General features: G+C 47.0%; 1 protein-coding gene across 4 annotated transcripts in view; it reads left to right on the forward strand.

Annotated features, from left to right (window-relative positions):
- WDTC1 (WD and tetratricopeptide repeats 1) overlaps nucleotides 1-10,900 on the forward strand; it is a 28,835-nt gene that overhangs the window by 14,702 nt on the left and 3,233 nt on the right. For all 4 annotated transcript variants that reach the window (XM_080567440.1, XM_080567439.1, XM_080567442.1 and 1 more), the window contains exons 7-15: nucleotides 130-312; nucleotides 602-696; nucleotides 1,739-1,854; nucleotides 2,896-2,971; nucleotides 4,955-5,051; nucleotides 6,236-6,409; nucleotides 9,476-9,711; nucleotides 10,076-10,244; nucleotides 10,667-10,859. In XM_080567440.1, the coding sequence (XP_080423566.1) occupies nucleotides 130-312; nucleotides 602-696; nucleotides 1,739-1,854; nucleotides 2,896-2,971; nucleotides 4,955-5,051; nucleotides 6,236-6,409; nucleotides 9,476-9,711; nucleotides 10,076-10,244; nucleotides 10,667-10,859 (1,339 nt within the window). The remainder of the gene's footprint in view (nucleotides 1-129; nucleotides 313-601; nucleotides 697-1,738; nucleotides 1,855-2,895; nucleotides 2,972-4,954; nucleotides 5,052-6,235; nucleotides 6,410-9,475; nucleotides 9,712-10,075; nucleotides 10,245-10,666; nucleotides 10,860-10,900) is intronic.

Consider the following 10,900-nt stretch of genomic DNA (forward strand, 5'->3'; position numbering starts at 1 on the left):
GCTGCAGAGCAGCGTAAATGCGGTGCTTTGAGTGGCCTTCAGTTTGGTCACCATGGAAAGCTAAACTCTCTTACTGCTGCTTCTGTTAGCTGGTGGCATGGGTTGCCTGACTCCCTCTTCCCTTTGCAGACAGTATGATCTGCGGGAGAACAGCAAGCGTTCAGAAGTCCTGATAGACCTGACCGAGTACTGCGGACAGCTGGTGGAGGCGAAGTGCCTCACAGTCAACCCCCAGGATAACAACTACTTGGCAGTAGGGGCGAGCGGGCCCTTTGTGCGGCTCTACGACATACGCATGATCCACAACCACAGGTAACAGCAGCTGGCTTTTCGGGGCCTTCTTGGCACGTGTGAGTGGGGAAGGGGGAGTTGCGATGATCTGGGGCTCATCTGCCTCACTGTGCAGTTTTACCCAGTCTTTTCTAGCGCCCACAAAGTCTTTTATCTAAGTAAGTACACTGGGGTGGTGGGAGGCAGGTCTGTGGTTGCACAGCTGCACGGGCATGAGGGCTTGCCCTTGAGTATGAACAAGAAGCGTTAGCATAGAGCAGGCTTCCAGCAGTTGAATGCTGTGATTATAACTGCATTTCTTTCTGGCTAGAAAAAGCATGAAGCAGAGTCCTTCGGCTGGAGTCCACACGTTCTGTGACCGGCAGAAACCTCTCCCGGATGGTGCAGCACAGTACTACGTGGCAGGTACTGGGACGTGTCCTGGGGGTCACCAATGGGACTTTAAAGTAACTGAGTTCATCACGCAAGAAAGCACTGCTTGGAAAAGTGTTTGTGTAATATGTGGATGTTCCATGAAATTGTAGATTATTTCTCTTCTGTGCTGTGAATTCTTGCTTATGCCACCTGCCCACCTTCCCTGACTTGGCAGCGGTGTGTGTTGGTGAGCTGGCCTTACTCCTTGTCTAGCGTAAATGTCTTTTTGTCAGTTTCATTGGAAAGTCAAGGACTGGATAACCTGAGGGCTCTAGACATTCTTCTGGAACAGGTCCCAGCAAGGATGCTGTTTAAAAATCTTCTTGGCACAGAAGGGAAATGGCTTGTCTTCATCCTGCACATGAAGAGTCAGCAATGCAGTGTCTGGGCATCTAGACGTCATTCTTCTCCAGTGCTCGTTTACCGTTTTTTCCCATTTTTTTTTTTAAAGTATCTTAAACCAGCATGTTCAACAGACCAGTTTTGACAGTCTTGCTTCTGATGAGTCCCATTGGAGGATTTCTTAGGTCCCCTGAATTGGTCATGCAACACATCTGCTGTCTGAAGCAAAAGAACCCTTGTGTGAGCTGAATATTTAGGAGCCTTGGTTTGATTGTGCTAAGAGCTTTATTACGGAAACGTGATTAGAGAGTTGAGAAAGGAGGTATTTGTTTGCAGTTGGCCACAAATCATGGAGGCTAAATCCTTAGTGAATCCATAAAACTGTGATTTGCTGGGTTCTGCAGACTGCAGTTGTTAGCAAGATAGTCGTAATCTGGTCTTGTCTGCATATGGAAATGGCCTTGCAAAAATAGTATCTAGAACTTGTGAAAAGGCAGCTCCATACATCTAAGTGTTTTGGTAGCTGGTGGAAGGATTCAACAGACAGCAGTAGGAAATGGAAAATCACTTTGGTGCATGTGTTTCATGCCCTTGCTGTCCTAACAACCTCTTGTAAAAGGGAGGAGCTGATGTAGGACAAAGACAAGGGTTCCTCGTGACGCTGATATGTATGGATCTCTTCCCTCCGCAGGACACCTTCCAGTGAAGCTTCCGGACTACAACAACCGGCTGAGAGTTCTGGTGGCCACGTATGTCACCTTCAGTCCTGATGGCACTGAGCTCTTAGTCAACATGGGAGGGGAGCAGGTAAGAAGGCAGCTAAATTTTGGTAGGAAGTTTAACATTGGGCCGCCATAGGTTGTCTTCAAAACAGGTGTAGTAACTTCTCTGTGGGTAACATCGTTGGCTTTTAAACTGTTCTCTGATGCATTCGGACTGAATGCCTGGTATTAGGGATTTATTTGTTATGCTATCGATGATTAAATTTATGTGGAATTTTGATCTGGTTTTGCAATTCACCTTTCCTTCTCTTGAAGAGAGAGAGAAGTTCTGGAACTGACCTTTCCTGATGTAGAAAAAAAATTGCTTAACTCATTCCTGAAACATCAAACTGCTTCCGTAATACAATCTAGTATGTAAGGAACTTACAGAAGCAAAGGACTTCACCTGGGATATTGATTGCTTTAATTTTAAGCACTAGGTGATATTTGTGGCTCTTTTGTAAAGCTTATCAGTGAAATGAGAAAATCCTCCTGACAGTATTAATCAGCGTGGATTAAGCAGGAACTTCCCCTGTGAGCAGGTTGCTCTGGTTGTCCTCTAGAGATCTTTCTCACACTTGGACTTCTCTTTAAGAGGAGGTACTGAATTACACGAATTGATAAGGGCTGTCAGATCCTATACTGGTACAAGTTTAAATTAGGGTTTCACAGGGCTGTGTTTGAAGTTTTTCCTGAAATATTGGCTTCAGCTTAGTGACACCTTCATTTAGTGTATTGCTTCTTTTCTACCACTATAAGTGTTCAATTTGTTTATGATCACTGTATTAATTAAATGGTTAAAATATCTTCTTGGAGTTGGAGCTTTTTGAACAGGTTGGTTTGTACCTCTTGAGTAAAAGGAGGCTCCTGGTTCTCAGTGGTATTGTTTCTGAATCCAGTGCTGGAATGCAACAAGACACTGGTACTGCTGTTACTCAGTGCGTAAATGTCTATAAACAAGACGGTTAAAAACTGGAAATAGTAAAACAAACATGGAACTATCTAGCCCTGTTTTATTTCTGTCCCTTAAGCCTCTATGTATCACTGACTTTTTTTTTTTGTCTTACTCTCTTTCTTCATCTCTCAGGTCTATCTGTTTGATCTAACTTACAAGCAGCGGCCATACACTTTCCTCCTCCCGAAGAAATGCCACACGTCAGGGGGTAAGTGTGATGCTGTCATGGAAGTGAGTGGAAAGCAGAGTGAAATCATGTAGAACTCAACTCTTTCCAGGGTGTAGCTCCATCTGGGCAGGAATGAGGGAAAGGATGTATGGCATGGCTGTTGCTGGGCAATTTCTGCAGTGCAGCTCATACCCTGAGCCCTAAAACCCTTACACGCAGCGACAAAATGTGTCTTGAGGGAAGAAATGAGCTGTCGAGGGGTGTGTGCATGTGTCAACTTAGGTATAGCTGTAAGCATTCTCCTGAAGATAAAGCAGACTTAGTAGAGTGGTTGAGGTCCTAGTACCCTGCCTTTAGCTAAAGAGGAAATACTTTGTATGTGGACAAACATGGAAATGGCGTACTGGTTTTGTGTTTTTAAACGTACAAAATGGAGAGTGCAGCTGTTACCCCTTTAAACGCCCATTAGAAGGAGACAGAACAATCTCTTCCCTGGTCTGAGAGTCTGGCCTGGCACTAATCTCCTTCCTGGTGGTGAGATAGTTGATTCAAAAAGTCATTTACTCTACAAGTAAGTAAATCCAAGAGCCTTTTTATTCCTGGGCCTGTTTCTTACAGGGCCTGTTCGTATGCAGATACTGCAGGCAGTGTGCGGTGAACGTCCAGAGCGCTGTCCCCAGGCAGAGGCCGGCTCTCTCTTATCAGGGAGTGTTCCGTGCTCAGCCCTGTTCTTGGAGCACTCTGGCAGAGTTCAGCCTGTGTACTCAGCTTGCCTTGGGCCTTAATCTAACACTCACATCCTGGTAGCAAGTAGATGCCCTGCCTGCCGTTCTCTTCTGTCTTGGCTGCATGTGGGTGATCTGTACTGTGGTATCTGGTGAGGTCATGCTTTAAATGGCAGAGCAGAGTTTGAACAGGTTCACAGTGGTGCAGTTTCAGCAAATGCTCCGCCCTTTTGGGTACAGAAAGTTCAGGCAAGGGCTGTGAAAAAAGCAGCATCTGTACAAAGGCTGAACTTCATGTGCATGCATGTCTCTGCGCACTGAAAGCACCGAGCTGTTCAGTAGAGTGCTTGGAAAGAGTCCCCAGTTTCCCAGCCTCTGAAATGGCTGCGGGAGTATTCCCAGCTACAACATAAATGCAGTTTATAAAACTTGAATTTGAATATTTTTCTATAAGAATTGCGAGTGATCTGGCTGCATGACCTTCAGAGATTACTTCAGCTTGTAACTGCTCCTTGAGCAATAGGGTAAGAAAAGAAAAGAAAGAAAGGAAAAAAGCATCTGGAATTCCCTTATTAGATATCTCCAGTGGTTCCACTCATCTTCCTTGTTCTATAAAATGTTAAACAACTTAGGCCTGTATTTTTTTTCTCAGTGCATCTGAAAAATACAAAGGCATTTAGAAGTAAGTTGCTATGTACTTCTGCAGTTTTAAATGTCAGGCTTCTGGTAGTCAGTCGGGTACTCGGGTTATGGCCTAGACTCAGTCCGAAGGAGCGCAGTTCAAACCGCCCTGTGGGGGTGTGTAGTTCCATGTGTATCTGGTTCTGGTTCTAGGGTTCATTTTTTAAGGGTACTGCAGAGTTTGTAGTAAGTGTACGAAGGAAACTGTTTTAAGTTGCACCAGAGAGGTTTAGATTGGATATTAAGAGGAATTTCTTCATGGAGAGAGTGGAAGGGGCTGCCCAGGGAAGTGCATCCCTATCCCTGGAGGCATTTAAGAGACATGGACGTTGCACTAAGGGATGTGGTTTAGTGATGGGACGTGATGTCAGGTTGATGGTTGGGCCTGATGATTTTGAAGGTCTTTCTAACCTAAATGATTCTCTGAAGGCAAATCAGATCTAGGTGGCTGGAAGACAGGAATGTGTGGAATTGTGGAATTCTGCTTCATTGTGCTCGGAAGGGGGCTGTGGCATTGGTTTTGTTATGCTGTAAAATGTAACCCTGATATTTCAGGGATTAGTCTGTGTAATCTACATTGATCCATTGCATGATTATATTTTTTTCTAACCTTCAGAAGTGCAGAATGGAAAAACCTCTACCAATGGAGTGTCCAATGGCATCCATCTCCACAGCAATGGCTTCCGCTTGTCAGAAGGAAGAGCACATGTGAGGTAAGATGATAGATCTGCCTCAGTGAAGGGCCGATGGCTTTGTTCAGGTCCTCTTCCTCTCATCAGGTGCTGCTAAACAAGGTGTGAAGTGCAAACCCACTTGGCATGTTGATTTGATTGTTGAGTGGCCTCTATCCTAGGGGCTGTATTTATTTCTGGTGTGTGGGCTATAAGCCTGAGTCAAATCAGGCAACGGCATCTTAGGAGAAGCATGGTCCATTAGGTTTTTTCTCCTCTTACAAAGAATTACTGCAGACAAAACTAAGAAATGACTTTTCAGTCCTGGAAGCGAAGTGTTCTTAGTTGTCCTGCATGGTTTTTACTTCCTGACCTTGCCGGAGCTGTGATCTGTCAGATGGGAGTGGCTGTCAGGTTGAAAGAGCCTTTCTTCCCTTGGCTGTTTTTTAGGCACCTGCCTGCTGCAGACTGAACTGAAGCTGCCAAAATTGCTTTACAATGATGACACTGCTGTCGTTAGCCTTGCATATGAACTAGGGATGGACGGAGAGCCCTCTCTTACTGTCCCTGCTGCGTTTTTTTCCTTACGAATAAAGAGCAGTTGGGGTGAAGCAGAAGCAGACTTCTAACACATCTTGCAGACTGGTTTTCCTCCAGCTGATGAGATGTGGTTAAAAGTCAAGACACAGTTGCTTAATACCATATAAGGGTAGTCTAGGTTCCTCCAGCCACTCTGCTGAATGCTTTCAGCTCATTTCCTCTAGATGGCCCCTCCACCACGGCACCGGAGATGCTCATTTTGGTTTGCTGAGCATGGGCCTTGTGCAGCCATGTGAACTTAGATACTTGGTTTCCTTCTGAATTTGCAACCCATCAGATGTTGCTAAAGGAGGTTTGGATTTTTTTTTTAATGCAGTCAAAGCGTAGATATATTGGTGAAGTCTGAGGAATGAGACTTAAAAAAGCCACTGTTCAATTTTGAGTGTGTCTGTATATGAAGAAAAACGGAAACAGTCGAATGATCGTCAAAAAGAAACCCTCCTCCTAAATTCAGGTTACACAGGTGCAGGACCTTTGAAACTTCTGGTATTAGCTAATGCTTGCTGGGACCTGTTAAGTTAGAACAAAACACTGCAGGTATTTAACTAGGTTAACAGTTAACTATTTAACAATGAGAGTGTTAGCAAGTGAGACTTACCTGTGCTTCTTTCCTTCTTTCCCTGCAGTCCCCAGGTAGAGTTGCCTCCGTATCTGGAGAGAATCAAGCAGCAAGCCAACGAGGCCTTTGCTTGCCAGCTGTGGACTCAAGCCATCCAGCTGTACAGCAAAGCAGTACAGAAAGCCCCCAATAATGCCATGCTGTATGGAAACAGAGCTGCTGCCTACATGAAGCGCAAGTGGTAAGTAAACAGAGCTCTGGGGCACCCCTGGCACAGAACAAGGGGATTGCACAGCAGCATGTGTTGGAGAAATCGTGGCCACAGACATTGTACAGGCGAGCACACCTGGCAGCAGCTTGTGGGTTTGCCCACTGGTATGCTGAGTCATGTTCTGTTCCTTTCCTGTGTAAAAGGAAACCAAAAATCCACTTCTGAGTAACGACGTTATGAGCAACTCCGAGGGTATTTGGGTGTCTTTGGATAGTTCTGATCTGCGTTAGAGTATGCCTCTAAATTTGCTGTCAACAGATGAGGTGATGGGTTACCGTGCTTTGTAATTTAACGTGTCCTGATGTGAGATTGTTGTGGGCCTGCCTGGAGCTGCTTTGGCGGCTGCTTGATCCAAGAGGCTGGTATTGGAGATAGTCAAATGTGGCCTGGTCCTGTGTTACCCCAGCTAGCCCACATTCTCCTCAGCTGGAAGCAAAGCTCTCTGAGGGATCTGGTGAGGTGGCAACTGGTGCCTCAGAGTCTGGGGAAGGTTCTTTCGTCTTTATTGCAAAATACGCTCTTAGCCTCTGCAGTGGGTAATGTCCTCTCTGACCAATAGCCAGAGCTGCATCTGCAAGATACAGCTGAGTTATTTTGGTATCTGTCCCCTTGAGCAGAGTAAGACTGAGTAGTATGGCTTACTATTAACATATTTAAAATAGCTGTGGCCCTTCATCTACATTTGCTTTGTGAGGATATCCTTCTTCTCTCCCTGCTGAAATCCCCAGAATGAATTCTCCCATCATCTTGCCAAGATAAAGAGCAGCCAGCAGTTGTTGTGACTGTTGGTAACTGGCCTACTGGCTGTTTTGCAATAGCAGAGATTTGGGAGCTGCCTCAAAAAGACCTCAATGTTCAGAGGGAGAAGAACAATAGGTTGGGATTAAGGAATGGAAGACGGAAGCTGAGTGCTGATCTCAGTGAATGACATTTTTCTTATAGGCATCATTTTTCCCGGAGGATGTTGGCAGATCTGAACCTTTCTGCGTGTCAGCTAGTGCTTGCCGCAGCTTTCAGTAGCAGGAAGATGTGAAAATATATGCGATGGCTTTCTGTGGCGTGCAGTGATTAGAATGTAAATGGTGCTGAGCTCATACCTTCTCAGGTGCAGAGAAGATGTGTTTTTCTGCTAGGAACAGCTGTTGGTAAATGGCAGAGGAAGGCTGGGATGTCACTGAGGAGGAGGGTGAAGCAGTTGAACACACTGAACCGCTGCGTGCCTCTAAGGTGTCCTTCACGTCTGGGGCGGGAACAGCAGCCAGGCACCCTGCAGAACACTGCAGGTCTTGCTTTCGCCTCCTTCTGAGCAGCGGGGAGATCCAGAAAAAGGAAGCTCTAACTTCCTAACCTCCCCTTGCTCACCTCCCTTAAGATGCTGCTCATACTCCGCAGTACTTCAAAGACTGGCCTTCTAAAACTTGCTCCTAAGAGCCAACTGCACCGCTCCTGATTGCTTTTAACTGTCTGCGTTGACAGTACTTCAGCTGATTCCTAGTTAGAGCACTTTTTCACAAGCCGAGTCAAACCTGTAACAACAGGAGAAGTCAGGGCCTGCTTTACATCTCAACGTGTAGGTTTTCACGCCAGTCTTTTGGGCTGTCTGTCTCTGGTAGTTGGGGTTGAAGGGCTTTTGAGGGTGGCAGAGCAGTTTGTAGCCTGTCCGGGTCTGAAAATGTCTTGTCATCATAACAAGTAACTTGTGTTACCTCCTGATTAGAACGAAGGTGGTGAGATGCTGTGCATCTGGTCTCCTGGTTTAACACGGGCACGGTGCTGCAAAGGTAGATGCAGACCTCAAGAACCACGTTTCTCCTGCTCTGCTGCAGATGTTGTGGACAAAGCACTTTACGTTCTGTACAGGCGAGCTGCAATTTGTGGCCAACATCTACCTGGAGAGGGGAGAGAGCAGTGGGATGAATGGCTTGCAGAACGTGCTCGTGGCACTGAATAAGCACTGCTTGCTGTGCTAACCCAGCCGTTTGGAGCTCCCTTTGATGAATAGATACAGGAGCACCTCTTGCTTAACAAAGGCTCCACGTGATCTGAATTGTCACCCTGCGGGAGCTACAGGACAATTCACCCCCCTGCTCCTTGGGACTGTTCCAGACGGTGCGTGTGGGTTTCAGGTGTGAACCTAATTAGTCTTATTAGCCATCACAGGGAGACCTGGCCCTCTTTAAGGAAAGATTGTGGTGGCTTTGATCAGTTTAGGCTCGATGCTGGTACAAGCACCTGCCAGTTAGCCCAGGCTGACTTCTCAGCCTCTACCAGTCTGAATCGAACACAGGCGTGCAAGGCTTGTCATGTCTCTTCTGCTTCCAGGGCACAAACGGAAGCACTCTTACCCCCACTGCCATGGAGTTTAGGGAAATCAAGCGTAGTCTCCGGTACCCGTACGTAGGATATAAATATCTGTTACAATACCAATCTGTTCTACTGCTCATTTCTAAAACATCAAGTTTTTCCTGTAAAGGTGGGAAAAGGCTGCTGCTTTAGATAAGTATCCAGCAGGACTGTGAAGCGTGGAGGTTCTTCAGCTCCTTCCTGAGGACTACAAGTGGCTTTGACTGTGGGCAAGGAAACATGCTGCCACACCGCGCGTCCACAAAGGGGCACGCGTGAGCTGCCGTGCTCCGAGGAGGCCCCGCTCGCCTTGCAGGAGAGGCCTTGCCTCTGCTTGGCCAGAGGGCTTGTGCATCCTCCATCTTCAAAGGACTTCCCTAAATGTGTTGTATCAGTGAGCTCTGCTCTGTCGGATTTAAAATGGCAGGTCAAGACTTGCTGGGCTTCCCCGCGTGGTCACATTACAGGGCTGCCTGTGTACATGTGGAGATGCATTCGAGAAGCTGGCCTTGGTCAGATGGTGCCCCTGGGACGCAGCAAATGCTATTAATGCGTGAGCTTGTGGTGTGTCTGCTTGCATAGAGAGTGCTGCAAACAGCAAGCTTTGGAGAGAGACAAGGGCTGGGAAATGGCAGTGGAGAAAGTGTGCTGTTGCTACCCGGACTATCTAATCCACCCCTCCCTTTTCTCCAGGGATGGGGACCATTATGATGCTTTAAGAGACTGCTTGAAGGCCATATCCTTGAATCCATGCCACCTCAAGGCCCATTTCCGTCTCGCCCGCTGTCTCTTCGAACTCAAGTACGTGGCAGAAGCACTGGAGTGTCTGGATGACTTTAAAGGGAAGTTCCCAGAACAAGCACACAGCAGTGCCTGCGACGCGCTAGACAGAGATATCAACGCAGCCCTCTTCTCCAAGAGTGATAATGGTGAGTGCCGCTGCTCGGCGTGGTTCTTCAAGGTTAGGGTAAAATCTAACGAACAAACAAGGAGTTTACTCCTTAAACTGCTCCTATGAAAAAAAGCTCCAACTTCTGAGGCAGATTGATCGTTACTGTGCACAAAAACTGGTCTCAGCTTGTTCTTTCCTTGTGTCTGGTCCTGGTTTGGTCTCGAGTGAGAGCATGATATAAGATAGTGCAATGTATCCAGGAGATAATATGGAAGGGAGCTTGTGCCCTAAGCCCTGCTCCCTGATGAAATTGTTCTCTGAAAGTGATGCTGTTCTAGAGTGCTTTGTTTACAACATGTTCCTCCCCGAATTGTGATGAGGGAAATGTGTTGTTCTTCCAGCTGAAGACAAGAAAGGAGGTGGCCCCATCCGGCTGCGAGCCACAGGCCGCAAGGATTCCATCTCAGAGGATGAGATGGTGCTGAGGGAGCGCAGCTACGACTACAAATTCCGATATTGTGGCCACTGTAACACTACTACAGACATCAAAGAGGCCAATTTCTTTGGCAGGTATGTTGGCAGAGCGTAATAGGGGTGCAGGACAGGAGTATGAGCAGCAGCAGAATGTTTCTGTCCATCGGATAAAGCCTCACGTGTAGGCTCATGTGAGCGTTCATAAAGTGATGCTGATGCTGGTTTGCAGGGTTGAGAAGGATGACGGAAACCCTCATCCTTGTGTGGCTGCGTGAATAACAGGTTCAGTAGCAGATCCACAGAGGACCCAGTTGGGCTAGCGTTTCCAAAAAGCCGTTTGGGATTGCAAACATGAATTCTGGGGATGGGGGGAACTAACACAGAAAGCTTTATCTGGATCCGTAAGCGTAAGGAGTGGCAGCCTACTGATGACAGAAGCCATCTGAGGTTCTCGTGTCTGCTAGAGACTAGCTTTGGCTCTGAGCTGTGATCTCCAGTCTCTGCTCCTTTCACCCTAGCAATGCACAGTACATAGTCAGTGGGTCGGATGACGGCTCCTTCTTCATCTGGGAGAAAGAAACCACCAACCTTGTTAGAGTGCTGCAGGGAGACGAGTCGATTGTGAATTGTCTCCAGCCTCATCCCAGTTACTGCTTCCTGGCCACCAGTGGCATTGACCCAGTTGTACGACTGTGGAATCCCAGGCCAGAGGTAAGAGCCGCAGTAAAAGACTGTCTTGGTGACACGACGAG

This window comes from Anser brachyrhynchus (genome assembly GCF_964034855.1).
Source record: "Anser brachyrhynchus genome assembly, chromosome: 24".
NCBI classification, from domain to species: domain Eukaryota; kingdom Metazoa; phylum Chordata; class Aves; order Anseriformes; family Anatidae; genus Anser; species Anser brachyrhynchus.